Here is a 23,363-nt window from a genome sequence, read left to right as displayed (position 1 = left end):
TGCTGTGGCACTGAACAGTTGTCATTCTTCCTCTCCTTTGTTTTACTTCTTTCTTGGCTTCTGGAACACGTCTCCCACCGGGTTCTCTGGCCACCTCACTGAGTGCTCTCTTCCTGACTCCTTAGCTGGTACCTTTTCTTCTTCTCACCCTGTAGTGTGACCCTAGAATTGGGTCGTTGTCTTCTCTCCATCTTGCTCCCTCGGTATGTCTATCTGTACTCACTCAGGATCACAACCTTAAGTACTGTCTGTATCCCAGGACTTGCAGATCTGTCTGCAGCCTAGACCTCTATCTGAGCTTTAGATTCCTATGTCCCCATGTCTGCCAACCTCTCTACTGTAGTCTCAAGGCAAGCGTGTGTAAAACTGAATTCTGACCTGGCCTTCCTTCCCACCTGATGTTCCCCCTCCATGGGCATACTTGCCTTTTCTCTTTCTCCACATCCAACCTGTGAGCAATTTCTGTAGGCACTGTCCTCAAAATTCCTAAGTCTCAGCACTTCTCCCTGTCTTTATCGGGGTGGCCTCAGTCTTGGGGAGATGAGCACTTGTGTATCATCTTGCCAGCTGAAGCCACTGCATCAACTCCTTGTCCACAGTGGTCAGAAGAGCACTCTGGAGGCAGAAGCCTGAAGTGCTTTGTGCCATCTCTGCTGCCAGGGCCTGGATGTTGGGGTCCAGCCCCAGCAGGTCCAGGGGTTCCCAAAGATGTGGACGGAGTCGGTGAAGAAGGAATGACACGGAGACAGCGTTCAGTTGATCAGCATAGTGAGGTTCTTTTTTTATTCTCCTATTACATCTGTATTTATACCATTTGATTTTAATCCTATCCATTCTATTCCAAAAGTTAGGGTGTTTGTTATCTCCATTCCAAGGTCACTACTCTATTGTTCTGTTAAGCTACAAGGAAGTAACTGAAGGAGATTATCCTAAGTAAAAATTATGTAGCTTAAGTGAGATTGTTAGTAGTTAAGGTGATTAACTACCCGCCTGGCACTTAGTTAAGGGGTTTTACTGATTCCCTTCCTTAGTCCTGTTAATCCCTAACTCCAGGGAAAAATCCCCACCTGGGGAAACAACCTTTCCCGGAGAGGTGACCTTGGTTAAAACACATAGCGCTAAGAAGGGGAGCAAACATATTACGAACAGTATGCCATATACGCCAGGTCCCTTGAAACATATGCTGTGCAGATGTTTCTTCCCTGCAGCGACTGTGTCAAGCAGCAAGGATGGACCGGCTTCCGGCACCTGGGCTCGGGCAACCACTTCACCACAGGGGTTTCCTTAAAATTGAGGGTGAATAAAATGACTTAAGGTGCACTCTTGTTTTCTTTCTTTATAAAAAAATTTGATGATTTGCCACGCAGCTTCTGAAACTTCCATTACTCACTACCCACAGTGTTCCTGCCATTCTGCGAGTTGACCAGTAGGTGACATCTTTTTTCATTGTTGTGTTCTTTTTAAAAAAGCAATTTAAGAATATTACTCAACCACACGGGGTTAGCTCATTGTGTTCTCTGATGTTTGACCTGCTATGTTTAGAAACATTGCCTTCGCGTCTCTGGTGGGTCCATCAGATTTTGGTTGGTGTACGAAGTTTAAGTTTGAAAAAATCAGTTACACCAAGTACTTTATATCTGATTTCTAACAAATGAATTTCTTTCCTTTTAATACTAGCCTCTATATGTCGTCTGATTCATTCACAGATTTTAGATAGTGAACAGTGAAGTTTCATAAACTCACATTACTTCTTTGACTTCACAAAGTAAAACATGGAACCAAATAATAAATAGGTCCTTTTTAAATGGTCCAGAGGAATTATGACTCATTTCTGTCTTAACTCCCTAGAGGACATGATTTAGTACTATCTGTTACTATTACATGTAGTGTGTCAGGTTCCTGTTAGGTCCTGTCTGGGGGTATGTGTTCTAAAAGAATCAATCCCATATTTAAAGCTATTTTACGTACAAAGTGGACCCTTACGCTTGAACCCTGGAAATTGCATTTGCCTTAATGATGATGGTGCAGTCCTAGAAAGTCTTGTTTCCTTTCAGGACCCATGTGTTCTGCAGCACTGTGCCACCGCCCAGCTCTCCCAAGGAGCCGTGTGATCCCTGTGGCATGCCACTTAAATCACAGGATAGTCAGCTGGGTTGTTTTTGGATTTATTGCTATGTGTGCTATTATTATCGGTTGCTTTGTTCTACTTTTTATGTTATTGTCTTTGGGACTATAACTTACAGTGGGCTGATTTCTAGTGTGTAAGGTTCTGCATATGCTTCATAAGTTTCACTACTTGTTAAAACTCCAAACTAGGTGGAACATCACAAATAACATGTGGCCGACCTATTTACTCTGAAACTTCTCTAAGCCAGTAGATAAGCTTTCCTTTCAACTTCAGTCTCTGTCAAAACTTGGGAAAACCATAATTTTTTATTATTGGTTTAATTAGCATTATTAAAAACTAAATTTAAAATTTTTCTTATATTATAATAAACCTACCTGAAGTTTACAGTTATAACATTTTGATTGATCAGTATCATTATTTAATAAGTATTAGGCTAAACCAAATTGTTGACATTGGGCCTTTTTTGTTTTTTTAACCTCCAAAACAATAGTTCCATATGGTTCAGCCCAACTCTATTCATTGAGTGCTGGGGTGCTGTAAGAACTGGGAAGAAAGTAGCTACATTTCCTCCTTAGGAAGAAGTTATATAACTGATCCTCTTTACAAAAAGATTTGGTCATGTTTCTTATGTTACCCTATTTATTACAGTGCAGACTAGTGCTGAATACTTGAGAATGAGGACAATTCGAAGAAGATTATTTTTGATTAATCATAAATTCATTGAAAAACTTTCCTGGGCATTCCAAACTAATCAAGATATTGGCAGAAAGGCCCAAGTCTGCTCTGGAGAAAAGAGGGAGTCCTGGGGAAAGGCATGGGTGTTCTCAAGAGAAAGCGTGAGCTTGCATATGTTTTGCCTTCTGAATTGTCATATGCTTGATTTCACTGAATCTATGCCCCACAGGACCAGAGCTTTGAGCTTTCCAGCCTGCACTCTTTCTTTTCCACTTGACTATGAATTCAGCACCACATATTTTAGAGTGAAAACAAGACCTTTAATCTAGATGACACGTAGGTTATTAGTGAGGATAATCTGTGCTGCTTTAGCAAACCTTAAATCTAAATTTAATAGGGCTTCACATATCTCAAAAACAACAATCCAGCGTAGCTATTCTGGGTTTGGCAGTGGTGGAGCATGGGATTAAAGCCCATCTGCTCTTTGTAATTAGTTAGGAACCAGGCTGACAGAAGTTCTGCCACCTTTAGCTCAAGGCTTCCATTGCCACTCTAGACGTGGCTCTTGCCATTCTGGCTCATGAGAAGGGAAAAGGCCTGGAGAAGGATGCAGAGTCAGATGCATGGACCAAGCCTGGAGTAGTTTACAGCATGTTCGTTTATATTCTATTGGAAGGAATAGGTCTCATGGCTTCTCTAACTGCAGTGCAGGCTAGGGAAGTGGTATCGCTGGGTATTTGCCATGGGGGAGGGGGATAAGAGATTTTGATGGACAGCGAGCAGTCTGCTGCCAGGCTTCGAGAGGTGCATGCATTTTTGTGTTCCCTGAATAAAGTAGGCCAAGTTGTGAAAGGTTTACTATTGGGGTAGGTTTATCTATAAGAAAAAATAGCCATGCAAGTGTAGTTTTTTAAATGCAACTCTTTAAACAAGTAGTTTGAATAAGATATGTTTGTGTTTTCAGGCTATTGCACATTATGAACAATCAGCTGATTATTACAAAGGAGAAGAATCCAACAGGCAAGTATTACTTTTCTTAACATAATTAAATGGATTTTCGTCAAGTGTGATAAAAGATAAATGTTTACTATACTCTGTTAGCGAAACGTACTGTACTGTACCAAATGAAAGTGTACTGGGATGTCACTTTATTTCTCTGTTACTTACTTTGCTTTGGTTCTTGATTTCAGTTCAGCTAACAAGTGTCTGCTAAAGGTGGCAGCATATGCTGCCCAGCTTGAGCAATACCAGAAAGCCATCGAGATCTATGAGCAGGTGAGGTTACTGCTGTCTATTCAACTTCCAGCAGAATTTACTCTGAATCTTTTTTTTTTTTACTTTTAAATTTAATTTTCCTTTTTATTAAGACTAATTCACACATTATATAATTCATCCTTTTAAGGAGTACCATGTCTGTGGTGTTTAGTATATTCACAAAGGGTGTGTAACCATCACCATTTCCTAATTCAAAAACATTTTTATCATCTCCAAAAGAAGCCCCATGTTCTCCTCCAGTCCCTGGAAAGACTATCTCTTGTCTGTCTAAGTGGATCTGCTGATTGTAGGCCTTTAATATGTATAGAATCGTTCAATATGTGTGGCCTTTTGTGACTGGCTTCTTTCACTTAGTAAAATTTTTTTCAAGGTTCACTTATGCTATAACATGTATTAATTCATTCATTTTCAAAGCTGAGCAATAGTCCACAGCTTATCCATTTATCAACTGATGGACACTTGGGTTATTTTTATTTAGGGGCTATTATGAATAATGTTCTATGAACATTTATGTTCAAGTTTTTGTTGCGTGTATGTTTGCAGATCTTTTGGCTATATACTTAGTATTAGGATTGCTGGGATATGTGTCAAGTTTATTTTTAACTTTTTGAGGAACTGCCAAATTGTTTTCCACAGTTACCACACTATTTCACCATCCTATCAGCAATGTACAGGGGTTCCAGTTTTTCACATCCTCACCAATCCTTGTTGTTTTCTGTTTGCTTGTTTGAGAACCATCCTAATGAGTGTGAAGCAGTCTCTCAATGTTTCTTTGATTTTCATTTCCCTAATGATTAGTGATGTGGAGTATCTTTTTATGTGCTTATTGGTCATTCATATATCTTCCTTGGAGAAATGTCTATTCAATTCCTTTGCCCATTTTTTTTAAAATATATTTTATTGATTTTTTACAGAGAGGAAGGGAGAGGGATAGAGAGTTAGAAACATCGATGAGAGAGAAACATTGATCAGCTGCCTCCCGCACACCCCCTACTGGGGATGTGCCCGCAACCAAGGTACATGCCCTTGACCGGAATCGAACCTGGGACCTTTCAGTCCGCAGGCCGACGCTCTATCCACTGAGCCAAACCGGTAACGGCCTTTGCCCATTTTTGAAACAGGTTATTTGTTTCCTGGTTTTGAGTTTTAGATGTTCTTTATATATTCTGGATATTAATCCCTTATCAGATAAGTGATTGCAAATATTTTCTCCTGTTCTGTGGGTTGCCCTTTTACTCCGTTGTTAGTGTTCTTTGATACACAAAGTTTTAAATTTTCCTTGACTCAAATTTTTCTTTTTTTGCCTGTGTTTTTCATGTCATATCCAAGAAATTGCCAAACCCAAGGTCATGAAGCTTTCCCCCTGTTTTATTTTAAAAGTTTTATAGTTTTATAGCTCTTCATTCTATTTTGAGTTAATGTTTTGTATATGGTCTTAGTTAAGGATTCAACTACATTCTTTTTTACCTGTAGATTTTCAATGTTCCCACCCACTACTTGTTCAATACACCATCCTTTTGACATTGAATGGTCTTGGTACCCTGTTGAAAATTGAACAATGTGCAAAGGTTTATTTCTAGGCTCTCTGTTTTAATCCACTGATATGTATGTCTGTCTTTATGCCGATATCACACTGTTTGATTACTGTAGCTTTGTAGTACATTTTGAAGTCGGGAAATGTGAGAGTCTTCCAAGGAACTTTGTTTGTTTGTCTGTCCGTCCATCCTCACCCAAGGATTATTTTTCCATTGATTTTTAGAGATAGTGGAAGGGAGAGAAAGGGGAAGAGAGAGAGAAACATTGATGTGAAAGATACATTGATTAGTTGCCCTCTGCATGTGCACCCAGCCATGGCAGGGAACGAACCTGCAACCCAGTTATGTGCCCTTGACTGGAAATCAAACCGGCAACCTTTCTTCTGTGTGCACTTCTAAGCATTGAGCCACACCAGTCAGGGCCAACTTCTTCTTTAAAGATTGCTTTGACTATTTGGAGTTCTTGCATTTCCATATGAGTTTTAGGATCAGCTTGTCAATCTTTGCTAAGAAACCAGCTAGAATTTGACGGGGATTGCATTGAATCGATAGGCCAGTTTGGAAAATGTCATCAAGTCTTACAGTCTGTGAGCACAAGGTGCCTTTCCATTTATGTAGAGCCTTAATTTGTTCACGTCTGTGTGCAAGCCTTGCACTTCTTTGGTTAAACATACGCCTAAGTATTTTATTCTTTTTGATGCTATTATAAATGGAATTATTTTCCTAATTTCCTTTTCAGATTATTAAATGCTAGTTTTATATACTGCAACCTTGCTGAACTTATTCATTAGCTCTAATTTTTGTTTTGTGGATGTTTTTATATACAAAATCATGTCATCTGCAATAGCGATAGTTTCATAACTTCTGCAATCTGAATGCCCTTTACTTCATTTTCTTTCATTTGTCCTGGCTAGAACTTCCAATACAATGTTAAATAGAAGTAGCAAGGGCACACATCCTCACCTTGTTCCCATCTTACGAAGAAAGCTTTCAGCTTTTCACCATTAAGTGTATTGATAGCTGTGGGTTTCTTAATAGATGTCCTTTATTAGTTTGAGGAAGTTCTCTTTTCTTCCTACTTTAACTGTTTTTATCATCAAAGGGTATTGGATTTTGTCAAGTGCTTTTTCTGCATCTGTTGAGAGGATCATGTGTTTTTTATCCTTTAAGTCTACTAATATAGTATATTTCATTGATTTTTATATGTTGAACCAACCTTATATTCCTGGGACAAATCTTACTTAGTCATTGCAACGTTTAGGGGACTCCAAGAACATCTTTAGGTTCAGTAATCTCTAGGATTCATAGAACTCAGTGAAAGCTGTCATACTCAAAGTTATGTTTTATTATAAAAAGGATACAGATTAAAATCAGCTAAAGTAAGAGGTGCCTGCCATAGGGTAGGGTCCAGAGTTCCAAGTAAGGAACTTTCTGTTGTCCTCCCCCTGTAGAGTTGTACAGACAGCACTTCACCTAACAATGTGTGTAAGTATGTGTAGAGTATGGACAAGAAGGGAAGCTCACTGAATGTAGTGTCTGAAGTTTTTATTGGGGCTCAGTCATGTAGATGTGGTTGACTCTTATCATGCAGGACATTCCAAAGATTTAGAAATTACCACCCAGGAGTCATGGACAAAGGCCAGACCTCACTTTAGACAAATTAATCCTTAACTGTATAGTCATGTAATCCTTTTTGTAAGTTGCCAAAATTATTTTGCTAGTATTTTGTTGAGGATTTTGCATTTATATTCATAAGGGATACTGATCTTTAATTATTTTTTTTTTGTCTTGTGATGTGTTTGCCTGGTTTTGGTAGCAACGTAATACTGGCCTCATAGAATGAGTTGGGAAGTTTAAGTGTTTGGAGATTTTCCTGTTATCTTTTTGTTGTTGAATTCTAGTTTGATTCCATTGTTGCTGGAAAACACTCTATGGTTTCAATTTTTATAAATTTGTCAAGGTTGGTTTTATAGCCCAGAATATGGTCTTTCTTGGCATATGTTCTGTAGTTCTGCTGTTCCTGGGTGGCATGTTCTAGGAATGTTACTTAGATTTCCTTGGTTGATGGTGTTGAGTTCTATATACTTGCTAATTTTCCTTTCTAGATCTATCCATTGATGAGCTTGGAGTGTTGAAGTCTGCAACTATTATTGTGGGTTTGTGTCTCTCTCCTTTCATTTCTGTCAGTCTTAGCTTCACATATTTTGCAGCTCTGTTGCTTGCTGCATACATGTTTAGGATTGCTATGTCTTCTTGGTGGGTTGACACGTTTATCATTATACAGAGTGAGGCAAAAGTAGGTTTACAGTTGTGAGTATGCAAAACACAGAATTTATTCTTGTATTACTCTTTATTAATTATTGTATTATTTTCCATATGAACAACTGTAAATCTACTTTTGCCCCATCCTGTATAGTATAATTGTCTTTGCTCTGAAGTCTACTTTATTTGATATTAATACAGCCTTTCCTGCTTTCTTTTGATTAATGTTTATATATGTCTTTTTGCATCTTTTTTCTTTTGACCTGCCTATATCATTATAATTGAAGTGAGTTTCTTTTTTTTTTTAATATATTTTATTGATTTTTTACAGAGAGGAAGGGAGAGGGATAGAGAGTTAGAAACATCGATGAGAGAGAAACATCGATCAGCTGCCTCCTGCACACTCCCCACTGGGGATGTGCCCGCAACCAAGGTACATGCCCTTGACCGGAATCGAACCTGGGACCCTTCAATCTGCAGTCCGACACTATATCCACTGAGCCAAACTGGCTAGGGCTGAAGTGAGTTTCTTATGAACAGCTTATTGTTAGGTCATGCTTTTTAATTCACTTTGCTAATTAGCATATTTTGAGAACATTTATTATAATTACTAGAGGCCCGGTGCATGGAATTTGTGCACGGGGGCAGGGATTGTCCCTCAGCCCAGCCTGTAACCTCTCCAATCTGGGATCCCTCTCACAATCCAGGACTGCTGACTCCCAACCACTCGCCTGCCTGCCTGCCTGATTGCCTGTAACTGCTTCTGCTTGCCAGCCTGATCACCCCCTAACCACTCCCCTGCCAGCCTGATCGACACCTAACTGCTCCCCTGCTGGCCCTGATTGCCCCCAACTGCCCTCCCCTTCCGGCCTGGTTACCCCTAACTGCTCTCCCTTGCCGGCCTGGTCGCCCCCAACTGCCCTCCCCTGCCGGCCTGGTTGGCCCCAACTGCCTTCCCCTGCCGGCCCGGTCACCCCCAACTGCCCTCCCTTTCAGGCCTGGTCACTCCCTACTGTCCTCCCCTGCTGGCCTGATCGCCCCCAATTGCCCTCCCCTGACTGCCATCTTGTGTCCACATGGGGGTGGCCATGTTGTGTGTTGGAGTGATGGTCAATTTGCATATTACTCTTCTATTAGATAGAACTAGCGGCCCAGTGCACAAAAATTTGTGCACTCGGGGGGAGGAGAGGGGGGGGTCCCTCAGCCCGGCCTGTGCCCTCTCGCAGTCTGGGACCCCTCGGGAGATAACGACCTGCTGGCTTAGGCCTGCTCCCGGGTGGCAGAGGGCAGGCCCAATCCCTAGGTGCAACCCCTGGTCGGGCTCAGAGCAGGGCCGATTGGGGACTTGGGGCGCTGCCCCCTGTCATGCACAGAGCAGGGCAGATCGGGAGGTTGCGAAGCCACCCTCAGTCACGCTCAGGGTAGGGCCGATTGGGGGGTTGGGGCACCGCCCCCTGTTACACTCAAGGCAGGGTCGATGGGGAGGTTGCGGCGCCACCCCCGTCACACACAGAGCCACAGGACGATCAGGGGATTGGGGAGCTCCCCCCTATCAAGCACAGAGCAGGGTTGATCAGGGGGTTGGGGCGCCTTCCCCTGTCACGAACAGAGCAGGGCGGATAGGGAGGTTGTGGCCCCGCCCCCTGTCACACACACAGCCGCAGGGCGATCGGGGTTTGGGCGCTGCCCCCTGTCACGCTGATCCCGGTGCCGGGAGGCCTCGCGGCTCCGCTGATCCCGGTGCTGGGAGACATATTACCCTTTTACTATATAGGATAGAAGCCTGGTGCACGGGTGGGGGCCGGCTGGTTTGCCCTGAAGGATGTCCTGGATCAGGGTGGGGGTCCCGCTTGGGTGCCTGGCCAGCCTGGGTGAGGGGATGATGGCTGTTTGCAGCTGGTCACACACCCTTCAGGGTGGGGGTCCCCACTGGGGTGCCTGGCCAGTCTGGGTGAGGGGCTGAGGGCTGTTTTCAGGCTGGCGGGTGACTGAAGCTCCCAACCGCTCCTTTTCTTCATTTTTTTAAATTCTGGGCCAGCTTTAGCTCTGAGGCTTGGCTCCAGCTCTAGCTCTGAGGCTTGGCTCCAGCTCTTAGGCCTCTGCTGCTGAAAGCAGGTATCTGGTTTGTTTGGGTTCTATAATCGAAACACTATTTCAACTCCAGCTCTGAGATCCCGGCTGGCTGAAAGCAGTTTTCTGGAGTTTGTTTAGATTCTATATTTGTAACAATGTTTCAAACTGCAAGCTCAGAGGCCGGCAGCGGCAGGTGGGGAACGTTGGAGTCCTCCGTCACTGAAGCAAGCAAGCCTCATGTTCGCTTCAAGCTGCCTGGCTGCCGGCCGCCATCTTGGCTGGCAATAAATTTGCATATCGCCCTGATTAGCCAATGGGAAGGGTAGCGGAGGTACGGCTAATTACCATGTTTCTCTTTTATTAGATAGGATTGTTATATTATGGCTTACGTTTGCCATTTTATATTTGTTTCCTATTTATGTTGTTTTACATTTCTCTGTTTTCTTTTTTCCTGCCTTCTAGTGGGTGCCTTACCTGTAGTGTTTTTTTTTTAAATATATATTTTACTGATTTTTTACAGAGAGGGAGGGAGAGAGAGAGAGAGTTAGAAACATCAATGAGAGAGAAACATCGATCAGCTGCCTCCTGAACATCTCCCACTGGGAATGTGCCCGCAACCCAGGCACATGCCCTTAACCGGAATCGAACCTGGGACCCTTCAGTCCGCAGGCCGACGCTCTATCCACTGAGCCAAACCGGTTTCGGCTGTAGTGTTTTTGAGTATGGCTTTTTTAGTGATTGCTCTAGCTGTTACATTTGTATAACTTACCATAGGCTAATGGGGACTTCATTTTATTACTTCCAATGAAATATAGAAATCTTACCTTTCTTTTTACTCTCTGTTCAATATATAACTGTCTTAAATGTTTTCTTTATGTACTTTTATAACCACAATTTTTGCTTCAACCATCAAATATAATTTAGAAAACTCAAGAGAAGAAAAGCTCATTGTATTCACCACATTTTTTTTTTTTATTGCTTAAAGTATTACAAAGGGTATTACATATGTGTCCATTTTATCCCCCCGCCCTAGACAGTCCCCTAGCCTCCCCTATCCCCCAATGTCTTATGTCCACTGGTTATGCTTCTATGCATGCATACAAGTCCTTTAGTTGATCTCTTTCCCCCCTACCTCCTGCCCCGCAACCCTCCCCGGCCTTCCTGCTGCAGTTTGACAATCTGTTTGAGGCAGCTCTGCCTCTGTATCTATTATTGTTCAAAAGTTTATAATGGTCTCTATTATCCATGAATGAGTGAGATCATGTGGTATTTTTCCTTCATTGACTGGCTTATTTCACTTAGCATAATGCTCTCCAGTTCCATCCATGACGTTGCAAATGGTAAGAGTTCCTTCCTTTTTAGAGCAGCATAGTATTCCATCGTGTAGATGTACCACAGTTTTCTAATCCATTCATCTACTGATGGGCACTTAGGCTGTTTCCAGATCTTAGCTATGGTGAATTGTGCTGCTATGAACATAGGGGTGCATATGTCCTTTCTGATTGGTGTTTCTGGTTTCTTGGGATATATTCCTAGAAGTGGGATCACAGGGTCAAATGGGAGTTCCATTTTCAGTTTTTTAAGGAAACTCCATACTGTCTTCCATAGTGGCTACACCAGTCTGCATTCCCACCAGCAGTGCACAAGTGTTCCTTTTTCTCCACATCCTCTCCAGCACTTGTCGTTTGTTGATTTGTTGATGATAGCCAGTCTGACAGGTGTGAGATGGTACCTCATTGTTGTTTTGATTTGCATCTCTCGGATGATTAGTGACTTTGAGCATGTTTTCATATGTCTCTTGGCTTTCTGAATGTCCTCTTTTGAAAGGTGTCTATTTAGGTCCTTTGCCCATTTTTTGATTGGATTGTTTATCTTCCTTTTGTTAAGTTGTATGAGTTCCCTATAAATTTTGGAGATTAGGCCCTTATCAGATATGACATTGGCAAATATGTTTTCCCACACAGTGGGTTTTCTCGTTGTTTTGTTGATGGTTTCTTTTGCTGTGCAGAAGCTTTTTATTTTGATGTAGTCCCATTTGTTCATTTTCTCTTTCGTTTCAAGTGCCCTAGGAGCTGTATCAGTGAAGAAATTGCTTCGGCATATGTCTGAGATTTTGTTGCCTTTGGATTCTTCTAGAATTTTTATGGTTTCCTGTCGTACATTTAAGTCCTTTATCCATTTTGAGTTTATTTTTGTGTATGGTGTAAGTTGGTGGTCTAGTTTCATTTTCTTGCATATATCTGTCCAATTTTCCCAGCACCATTTATTGAAGAGACTATCTTGGCTCCATTGTATGTTCTTGCCTCCTTTGTCAAATATTAATTGAGCATATTGGTTCAGGCCGATTTCTGGGCTCTCTATTCTATTCCATTGATCTATATGCCTATTCTTGTGCCAGTACAAGGCAGTTTTGAGAACAGTGGCTTTGTAATACATCTTGATATCTGGTATTGAGATCCCACCTACTTTGGTCTTTTTCAGGATTGCTGCAGCTATTCGAGGTCTTTTTTTATTCCAGATGAATTTTTGGAGAGTTCGTTCTAGATCTCTGAAGTATGCCGTTGGTATTTTAATGGGAAGTGCGTAGAAATTATAGATTGCTTTGGGTAGTATGGACATTTTAATGATGTTGATTCTACCAATCCATGAACACGGTATGTTCTTCCATCTGTTTATGTCTTCATCTATATCTTTTTTCAACGTCCTGTAGTTTTCTGAGTAGAGGTCTTTTACCTCTTTAGTTAAGTTTATTCCTAGGTAGCTTAATTTTTTTGGTGCGATGGTAAACGGGATTGTTTTTATAATCTCTCTTTCTGAAAGTTCACTATTGGTGTATAGAAATGCCTCGGATTTCTTGGGGTTAATTTTGTATCCTGCTACATTGCCAAATTCATGTATTAAGTCCAGTAGCTTTTTGATGGAGTCTCTAGGGTTTTGTATGTATAATATCATGTCGTCTGCAAATAAGGACAGTTTTACTTCCTCTTTTCCAATTTGGATGCCTTTTATTTCTTCTTCTTGCCGATTTGCAATGGCTAACACTTCCAGTACTATGTTGAACAGGAGTGGTGAGAGGGGGCATCCCTGTCTTGTTCCTGTTCTTAGGGGAAATGGTGTTAGTTTTTGTCCATTGAGTATGATGTTGGCTGTGGGCCTGTCATATATGGCTTTTATTATGTTGAGGTATGATCCTTCTACTCCCACCTTGCTGAGAGCTTTTATCAAAAATGGGTGTTGAATTTTGTCAAATGCTTTTTCTGCATCAATTGATATGACCATGTGGTTTTTTTCTTTCAATTTGTTTATGTGATGTATCACATTTATTGATTTGCGGATATTGTACCATCCTTGCATCCCTGGGATAAATCCTACTTGGTCATGGTGTATGATCTTTCTGATGTACTGTTGGATCCGATTTGCTAAGATTTTGTTGAGGATTTTGGCATCTATGTTCATGAGGGATATTGGCCTGTAATTCTCTTTCATTGTGTTGTCTTTACCTGGTTTTGGTATTAGGGTGATGCTGGCTTCATAGAATGAGCTTGGAAGTGTTCCTTCCTCTTGAATTTTTTGTAGTAGTCTGAGGAGGATAGGTTTTAGTTCTTCCTTGAATGTTTGGTAAAACTCCCCTGTGAAGCCGTCTGGTCCTGGGCTTTTGTTTGCTGGAAGCTTTTTGATGACTGCTTCAATTTCTTCCATAGTTATTGGCCTGTTGAGATTTGTAGATTCTTCCTGATTGAGTTTTGGAATGTTGTATTTTTCCAGGAATTTGTCCATTTCCTCCAGGTTGTCTAGTTTGTTGGAGTAGAGCTGTCCATAGTATTTTTTAACAATCATTTGTATTTCTGTGGGGTCTGTTGTTATTTCGCCTCTATCATTTCTGATTTTGTTTATTTGGGCCCTCTCTCTTTGCTTCTTGGTGAGTCTGGCTAGAGGTTTGTCAATCTTGTTTATCCTTTCAAAGAACCAGCTCTTGGTTTCATTGATTTTCTGTATTGTTTTTTTGGTCTCTATGTCATTTATTTCTGCTCTAATCTTTATTATCTCCTTCCTTCTGCTCACTCTGGGGTTTTCTTGTTGCTCTCTTTCTAATTCTTTGAGTTGTAGAGTTAGATGATTTACTACCATTTTTTCTTGTTTTTTGAGATAGGCCTGTAGAGCTATAAACTTCCCTCTCAGGACTGCTTTCATTGTGTCCCATAGGTTTTGGATTGTTGTGTTTTCATTGTCATTAGTTTCCAGGATGTTTCGAATTTCTTCTTTGATTTCATTGGTAACCCAATCAATATTTAATAGCATGCTATTCAGCTTCCAGGTGTTTGAGTATTTTGGGTTGTTTTTATTGTAGTTTATTTCTAATATTATGCCATCGTGGTCTGCGAAGACGCTTTTTATGATTTCAATCTTCTTGAATTTGGGGATACTTTGCTTGTGACCCAATATATGGTCTATTTTTGAATATGTCCTATGAGCATTTGAGTAGAATGTATATTCCCTGGCTTTCGGGTGAAGTGTTCTGAAGATGTCTATTAAGTCCATCTGATCTAGTGAGTCATTTAGGATTGCTGTATCTTTGCTGATTATTTGTCTAGAGGACTTATCCAGTGCTGTCAGTGGTGTATTAAAGTCCCCTACTATGATTGTATTGTTGTCAATCTCTCCTTTGATATCTTCCAGGAGTTTTTTTATGAATTTGGGTGCTCCTGCATTGGGTGCATATATGTTTACCAGGATTATATCTTCTTGTTGTATTGATCCCTTTAGTATTATGAAGTGGCCTTCCTTATCTCTTGTTATGGCCTTCACTTTGAGGTCTATTTTGTCCGATATAAGTATTGCTACCCCAGCTTCCTTTTCCTTTCCATTTGCCTGAAAGATATTTTTCCATCCTTTCACTTTCAGTCTGTGTGAGTCCCTTCTAATGAGGTGGGTTTCTTGTAGACAGCAGATGTATGGGTCATGTTTTTTTATCCATTCAGCCACTCGATGTCTTTTGTTTGGAGCATTTAGTCCGTTTACGTTTAAAGTTATTATTGAAAGGTACTTGTTTGTAGGCATTTCTGTTTTTGTGTGGCTGTTTTCTTTCTGAGCTTTTTATTTCTTATTTTTATACCAGTCCCTTTAGCATTCCTTGCATTGCTGGCTTGGTGGTGATAAACTCCCTTAGCCTTTTTTTGTCTGTGAAGCTTCTTATTTCCCCTTCAAGTTTAAATGATAGCCTTGCTGGATAGAGTATTCTTGGATTCAGTCCTTTGCTTTGCATCACTTTGTAAATTTCCGTCCATTCTTTTCTGGCCTGATGTGTTTCTGTTGAGAAATCATTTGACAATCTAATGGGAGATCCCTTGTATGTAACTTTCCGTCTCTCTCTTGCAGCCTGTAAGATTCTCTCTTTGTCCTGAACATTTGCCATGGTAATTATGATGTGTCTTGGTGTGGGTCTTTTTGGGTTCACCTTGTTTGGGACTCTCTGGGCTTGTGTGACTTTTTTCTTCCCCACCTCAGGGAAGTTTTCTGATATTATTTCTTCTAATAGGTTTTCTAATCCTTGTTCATCCTTCTGTTGTTCTGGTACCCCTATTATTCGTATGTTGTTTCGTTTCATGTTGTCCCAAAGCTCCCTTAGGCTCTCCTCCTGTCTTTTCATTTTTTTCTCCAATTGCAGTACATTTTGGGTGTGTTTTGCTTCCTTGTCTTCTAAATCACTAATTCGGTCCTCCGCTTCTCCTAGTCTACTGTTGATACTTTCAATGGAGTTTTTCATTGCAGCTATATCACTCTTCATTTCTTCTTGGGTCTTACTTAAGTTGTTGATTTTTTCATCTGTTTCTTCTAGCTTCTTCCATATGTTATCGATTTTTTCATCTGTTTCTTCTTGCTTCTTGCTGAGGTTGTCGATTTTTTCCTCCATCCGGTTTATGCACTCTAGGACCCTTATTCTGAATTCTTTTTCTGTCATGTTGCATGCCTCTGTATTACTTAGCTGCTTTTCTGGAGAGTCCTCCTTCTCTTTCCTTTGGGGGTTTCTTTGTCTACCCATGTTTGATCTCACTGACATATCTAGACGTTGAGTCGTTCAGTGGCTGCTCCTTTGGTGGCAGTGACTCCTTGGTCTGTGGTTGCTCTTCGGGCGGTTGCGGTAGCAGCTGCTCTTCAGTTGGCAGCAACTCCTCTGGTGGGTGCTGTTCACAGCTGTGGTGGCTCTTCTGGCTGGTGGGGCGAGGTTTCACATACAGCTGCTGTTCCTCAGCAGAGGGTGTGGTGCTCAGGAGGTTGCTGTTGCTTGGATCTGCTGTGTTGATTTAAAGGCACAAAATACAACACAACAAGGCACCACGTACCAGGCACTATACACAAATATATTCACGATATTAATAACCCCAAATAAAGGTGACCACCTGAATTAAGAGAATTAGGGGATAAGGAAGAAGGAAGAGAAAAAGAGAAAAGAGAAAAAAGAAAAGAAAATTAGGGACCAAAAAAAGGAGTGCAAAAATGAAATTGGGAAAAGGGAGGGGGGAAAGTAAAAGCGAGAAAAGAAAGGAAAAGAAAAAAAAAGAGCGAAAAGAGAGAATGAAGTGGAAGAGGGGAAGAGACTTTTTTATATGAGGAGAATACTCCTATAGAACAGCCATTAATCCCAACAAATTCCAGCAACAGCTCCCTGGAGATGAATGCAAACTAGAAACAACCAATAATTGCCCCAACCAGTTTGGCTCAGTGGATAGAGCGTCAGCCTGCGGACTGAAAGGTCCCGGGTTCGATTCCGGTCAAGGGCATCTGCCTTGGTTGTGGGCTCCATCCCCAGTGGGGGGCGTGCAGGAGGCAGCTGATCGATGTTTCTAACTCTCTATCCCTCTCCCTTCCTCTCTGTAAAAAATCAATAAAATACATTTAAAAAAAAAAAAAAAGAAACAACCAATAATATAACGATGAAAATAGAATGGAGAACACTAATCCCAAAATAAAATAAAGAGAAAATAAAATGGCACTTTAAAAAAAAATGGTAAAATGGTAGCAGTAATAATACTGGTTAAAAATAAGAAGGTAGTAATTAAAAGGGTAAAATCAGGTGATGGAAAAAAGAAGAAAAAAAAAAGAAGAAGAAGAAAAGAAAAAAAAAAGAAAAAAAATTGGTTTCTTAGTTAAAAGGTGAAAAAAGAAAAAAAAAAATATTGCAGTAGTGAAGGTCCTTCGGTTCTTCTATTCTTCAGTGTGGCTCGCCTTAGACCTGCCAGGTATTCAGGAGAGTGTTGAGTTTCCCTGCGATACACTGTTCCTCTGTGTTGTAAACCACAGTCCTTATTTTAAAGCAAGCCGCATTTGTTTCCCATACTGCCTTATTTTGTGTTTAGCAAAGAATCAGTTTGTGGGTCAGCCTCTGGGTGGCAGTGTTCTGGGGTTGGCCTCTGAGGCTACAGGGCCTCTCTGTCCAGTGGAAGTTCACTGCCCAGAGCTGGCTGAGTAAGAGTTACCAGTGCTGTGTTGTTGCTGGGATTCTGTATTCACCACATTTTGTTTGCTGTGTTCTTGCTTCCTTCCTGATGTTTTGAGATTCAGTCTTTTATTGTTTCCTTTCTGCTTAAAGAATATCCTTTTACCATTCTTTTAGGGTAGGTCTGTTGGCAACATATATTTCTGTTTTCCTTTATCTGGGAATGTTTTGATTTTCTTTTCCTTCCTGAAGCATATTTTCCATGGGTATACAATTCTGGGTTGATGTTTTGTTTTGTTTTGTTTTAGTACTTGAAAAAGTGCCACTTATGGCCATTGTGGTTTCTGGTAAAAAGTTGGCTATTATTCACATTGATTTTCCCCTGTAAATAAGAGGCTATTTTTCTCTGGCTGCTTTCAAATTTTTTTCTTTAACTTTTAGTTTTCAGAAGTTAATGTGGTGTGGCATAGATAGCTTTGCTTTTATCCTGTTTGGGTTTCGCTAAACTTCTTGAATCTGTAGGCTCTTGCTTCTTACCAAATTTGGGAAATTTTTAGTCATTATTTCTTATAGTATATATTTAGCTGCTCTCTTTTTCTCCTCCCCTTCCAGGTCTCAGAGGATCCCAATGTTAGACCTCATTTCATGGTCGCGTAGGTCCCTGATGGTTTGTTTATTGTTTTTTGTTGTTTGTTTTTTGTTTTTCAGTTTGTCTTCTCTCTGTTGTGGAGACTAATTTCTAATGTTCTTTCATCAATTTGTTGATTCTTTCATCTGTCCCATTTATTCTGCTGCTGAGCCCATCTCCTTTTTATGTGGTTTTGTGTTTTTCGGTTCTGAGATTTCCATTTGGTTCTTCTTTATGTCTTCTGGGATTTGTTGTGAATTTTGTTTTTTGTTGATGTTGATTTTGCTTTCTGTTTTTTGTTTTTTTGTTTTGTTGTACTTTCAAGTGTTTTTGTGTTACTATTTTGAAGCATTTTTATGAGGGCTCTTTCAAAACCTTTGTTATATAATACTGACATTTCTGCCATCTAAGAACTGTCATCTGTTGGTTGTCTTTTTTCATTCAGCTTTAAGATCTTTCCCTTTTTTTGTATGGCGAGTAAGTTTCCATTGAAAACTGCACATTTTTACCCTAACCCTAACCTAACCCTGTTACTTAAACCTTCTCTGCCAGCTGGTTTTCTGTGGCATTGCCCTGGCTGAGGAAGAGTGTGTTGCCCTTTACTGCCAGGTGGAGGTTTCCCACTTGGCCTCCATTGACATCTGGGGACAGGCCCTCATTTCTTTCCAGCGCCTGCTTGCTGTCCACCATCTCCATGGTGGGGTTGTCCTTGTTACTGCCAGTGATGGTGAAAGTCTTAACCCTCCACTAGGCTTCTTCTGAAACCATGCCTGCTGGGAGGTGAGCATGCCTGGTTCTGCTGGGCAGAGGTGGAATCCAGGCTGCCTGTGTGGGCTGCACTGCCTCAGCTGCCCGGGAAAAGGGTGGGCTCGTTACTAGCTGGCGGGGATGAAGGCTGCTCCCTTCTTGGCCTTCTCTGAAGTCACCTTGGGAATTTTGGGCTCCTCTTTGCAGTCTCGAAAGGATGGACATCTTGATTTTCTCTTTGGCCTTTGATGATGTGAGTGAGGTTAAGGCCACAGTTTTCTTTTTTTTTTTTTTTTTTTTTTTAATTAAATCTTTATTCAGATTATTACATTTGTTCCTCTTTTCCCCCCCCCCATAACTCCCCTCCTCCCAGTTCCCGCCCCACCCTCCGCCCTCACTCCCCACCCACTGTCCTCATCCATAGGTGCACGATTTTTGTCCAGTCTCTTCCCGCATCTCCCACACCCCTTTCCCCCCCAGGAATAGTCAGTCCATTCCCTTTCTATGTCCCTGATTCTATTATAATCAACAGTTCATTCTGTTCATCAGATTATTTATTCACTTGATTCTTAGATTCACTTGTTGATAGATGCATATTTGTTGCTCATAATTTGTATCTTTACCTTTTTCTTCCTCTTCCTCTTCCTCTTCTTAAAGGATACCTTTCAGCATTTCATATAATCCTGGTTTGGTGGTGATGAACTCCTTTAGCTTTTCCTTATCTGTGAAGCTCTTTATCTGACCTTCAATTCTGAATGATAGCTTTGCTGGATAAAGTAATCTTGGTTGTAGGTTCTTGGTATTCATCACTTTGAATATTTCTTGCCACTCCCTTCTGGCCTGCAAAGTTTCTGTTGAGAAATCAGCTGACAGTCGTATGGGTATTCCCTTGTAGGTAACTGAGTTTCTTTCTCTTGCTGTTTTTAAGATTCTCTCTTTATCTTTTGCTCTTGGCATTTTAATGATGATGTGTCTTGGTGTGGTCCTCTTTGGATTCCTTTTGTTTGGGGTTCTCCGCGCTTCTTGGACCTGTAAGTCCATTTCTTTCACCAGGTGGGGGAAGTTTTCTGTCATTATTTCTTCAAATAGGTTTTCAATATCTTGCTCTCTCTCATCTTCTGGCACCCCTATAATTCTGATGTTGGTAGTCTTGAAGCTGTCCCACAGGCTCCTTATACTATGCTCGCATTTTTGGATTCTTTTTTCATTTTGCTTTTCCGGTTGGGTGTTTTTTGCTTCCTCGCATTTCAAATCATTGACTTGATTCTTGCGCTCCTCTGGTCTGCTGTCGGGAGTCTGTATAATATTCGTTATTTCAGTCCGTGTATGCTTAATTTCTAGTTGATTCCCCAATATAAGATCGAGGGTCTTATTAGTTTTCTTGTAGATCTCATTAAGTTTATCGGCGGCTTCTAAACAGTTCTTGAGAGACCTTAAAAGTGTGGTTCTGAACTCTATATCTTCCATTGACAATTTTGTCCTGTTTCTTTGTCTCCGCATTTTGTTATGCTTCCTTGGTGCACCCCCTAGTGGTCTTTGTGTGCAGTCTTATAGTTAAATCTTGATTGTTGTAGCTAATACCAGGGAGGGTTTGACCTCCAGGCCAGGTGGCTATGAGAATCAGCTGTGTCAGCAGTGAGAGAACTTCTGTCCTCTAGGGAGGTGCTAATCTAGCCTTTGCCTGAGGCTATCCGGCAAAAGCCTCTGTGCAGGGCTTGGGCGGGGCGGGTCGCACAGGATCAACAGGGTGGGCTGGAGAGAGCAGTTATGGCGGCTCTCAGTCCTGTCCCCAGGGGCTCTGCCTCTCTGAGTCCCAGCACCCACTGCAAAGCTCAGAGAGAAAGCTGCACTCGCTCTGACCGAAGCCAGACAGTCCCGCTTCTCCCGTTTGAGTCTGGGTCCCTAGAGACTCGCCCGGATCTGGAGCTCAGAGTCCGCGACTCCCTCCCGATTGAAAACGCCAACCGCGCCCTCCGCCGCCAGCCCGCTCCGCGCACTCCGCACCTCAGAATTTGACTTCAGCACTGCGCCTCCTCTGAGTGTCCGTATGCGTTTCTCTTTCCTCCTAGTTGTAGGACTTCCACTCAGCCAGCGTTCCTGTGGTTCTGGGTGATGTCCCTTCCGTTTTTTGGTTTCACTTTTGAAGTAGTTGTTCAAAGCAGCAAACTCCGGCGTTAACCTATGCCGCCATCTTGGTTCTCAGGCCACAGTTTTCTTGTGGTATTTTGCTAGAATAGAGCAGTTATTGTCTAAACATTTTCTGTCTTACTATGCTAGGCTGCCCCTTCCGTAGTCCTTTGGCTAGAGACAGCAAACTTTTGTCTAGGTTTTTTGTTTTGTTTTTTTTTTTTTTTTGTATCCAAAGACTTTTATGCCAGCTTTTTCTATAAAAAGTCAGGAATATGTGAAAGAAAAAGGAAACCCAGGAAATTCACTGTCATGTTTTCCATTGTGTCTCAAGGTCCCTATCATTCTTCTGTTCTCTCTTCGCCTTTCAGTTTTACATCTGTTTCATATAAAATGACTGGGGCTTTTAGTCGTACTTAGGAGGAATAGAGGAAAGGATGTCTGTTCCATCTTCCTACAGGTCAAAGTCTTCTGAGTTCATTTTTAAGTGGTTAGCACTGTATGTGTTAAATATTATTTCTTCTAGTAAAATTTTCTAGTTATAATATTGGATTAAAAATGTATTTCATAGCTAAACTAACACAGAATTATTTTCTAAAGGCAATAGATGATAATCAGTTTGCCTAATGTAAGAAGCCAAAACTTTTTAAAAAATAATATATTATGTATGACACATAGACATGGACAACAATGTAGTGATAGCCAGATAAAAAGGAGGGTGTGGGGAGGAGAAAGTGGACAAAGGGGGACAAACAGCAGAAACAGACTTGACTTTGGGTGGTGAGTGCATGGTGTGCTATGCAGATGATGTCTTATTGAGTTGTACACTTGAAACCTGTATGGTTTTATTAACCAGTGTCACCCCAATAAATTCAATCTTTAAAAAAACACCACAAACCTTTTATATCTAACTCTGCTTTCTGTGCCTAGGTTGGGGCAAACACCATGGATAATCCTCTGTTGAAGTACAGTGCAAAGGATTACTTCTTTAAAGCAGCCCTCTGTCACTTCATAGTCGATGAGTTGAATGCCAAGGTATGGTCAGTCCTTAGTACTAGTTTTCTGATGCACATTGCCCATGAGAGCGGGCCTCACTCAGGTACTCTGTTGTTCTTTATATCATTTGGTTTGGGTGATATTCGTTAGTTGCAAGACTAAACTGGGTACCTTAAAAAAAAAAGACACCTGTTTATGAGTTTTAAGAATTAGATTTGGTTTACAACATCTTCTCTACAGCAACCTAATTCTGGAAAATTGTTTTAGAACTAGATTCTTAACTGAAATTGAAAATCAGAATAGAATGGAGTCCTGTGTTGATTTTGATGAATTTAACACATACTTATACAATTAAATAGGATGTAGATGAGTCTTACTTAAGCGAATAGAATGTTCAGCCCCAGCTGGTTTGGCTCAGTGGATAGAGCGTCAGACTACGGACCAAAGGGTCCCAGGTTTGATTCCAGTCAAGGGCATCTGCTTGGGGTTGCAGGCTCGATCCCCAGTAGGGGGCGTGCAGGAGGCAGCCAATCAGCGAGTCTCTCTCATTATTGATGTTTCTGTCTCTCCCTCTCCCTTCCTCTCTGAAATCAATAAAAATATATTTAAAAAATAAGAATGTTCAAAGCTGTGTTTCCTGGTTTAGTGAGTCAGACATTAACAAGTGTTTTTTCTCTCTCAGCTGGCTCTTGAGAAATATGAGGAAATGTTTCCAGCATTTACTGATTCAAGAGAATGTAAATTATTGAAAGTAAGTAATATTAGGACTTTAAAGAAAAAGGTTTTGCTGTCAGGTGGAACTGGGTGTGAAGTGAAGGATAAATCTGCGGAAGAGCCTTTCCTACTTTTGCATATTAGGTTTCAAATGCCACTGAGAGTCAGGGATAGAGTGTTGTGTTCCAAAGCAGGCAATTCAGAAATGTTAGCTCAAATACTGGACCCAGGGCTTGGGGTAATTCTTTATTTGTACTTGAATATTTCTCCAATTTTATAAAGTATTTAGCAACATCAGTTAATGTGATACTGAGGCTACTTCTGTATTTAAAGTATCTCTATTCACAGATGGAACTTTTTTAGCCTACCAATCTAATTTTTCCATATTTATGTTACTAGAAACTTCTAGAAGCTCATGAAGAACAGAACAGTGAAGCTTACACTGAAGCAGTAAGTTATGTCCTTGAAATATAATACATACTTAAAAGGTTTATTACAGGATCTTTTTCTTCTTTTCATTGTAAATATTTATTTGAACATTATTCCAGTATACCCAATTGTATTTTCCAAAGATCATGTTTTTTTATATCCCACAAACCTATACAGTTATATGGTTTCATTAGCCATGGTGAATTTAACTATAAGGCAAATTCAAGAAAAAAAATCATATACTGTTATAATTTGCTGTTTGAATGTTTTCTTTTGAAAATAATATGCTCCAGAAATAAGTGTAAAGTAAAATCAGTTCAGTACAATTTAAAATATAAA

The 23,363-nt window shown here is 40.8% G+C and overlaps 1 protein-coding gene across 7 annotated transcripts in view; it reads left to right on the top strand.

Annotated features, from left to right (window-relative positions):
• NAPB (NSF attachment protein beta) overlaps positions 1-23,363 on the top strand; it is a 54,337-nt gene that overhangs the window by 25,980 nt on the left and 4,994 nt on the right. For 6 of the 7 annotated variants that reach the window (XR_004969879.1, XM_036321563.1, XM_036321565.1 and 3 more), the window contains 5 exons: positions 3,768-3,823; positions 3,994-4,078; positions 21,816-21,920; positions 22,564-22,632; positions 22,995-23,045. Coding sequence is in view for 5 of the 7 variants with exons in the window: in XM_036321563.1 (XP_036177456.1) it covers positions 3,768-3,823; positions 3,994-4,078; positions 21,816-21,920; positions 22,564-22,632; positions 22,995-23,045 (366 nt within the window). In the remaining 2 variants the exon portion in view is untranslated. Of the gene's footprint in view, positions 1-599; positions 774-1,367; positions 1,427-3,767; positions 3,824-3,993; positions 4,079-21,815; positions 21,921-22,563; positions 22,633-22,994; positions 23,046-23,363 lie in introns of those variants that run through there. The other variant, XR_004969880.1, reaches the window with a different exon arrangement.

The sequence above is a fragment of the Myotis myotis genome, unplaced genomic scaffold (assembly GCF_014108235.1).
Source record: "Myotis myotis isolate mMyoMyo1 unplaced genomic scaffold, mMyoMyo1.p scaffold_m19_p_9, whole genome shotgun sequence".
In the NCBI taxonomy this organism is placed as follows: Eukaryota; Metazoa; Chordata; class Mammalia; order Chiroptera; family Vespertilionidae; genus Myotis; species Myotis myotis.
This window is presented reverse-complemented; position numbering and strand designations above follow the sequence as displayed.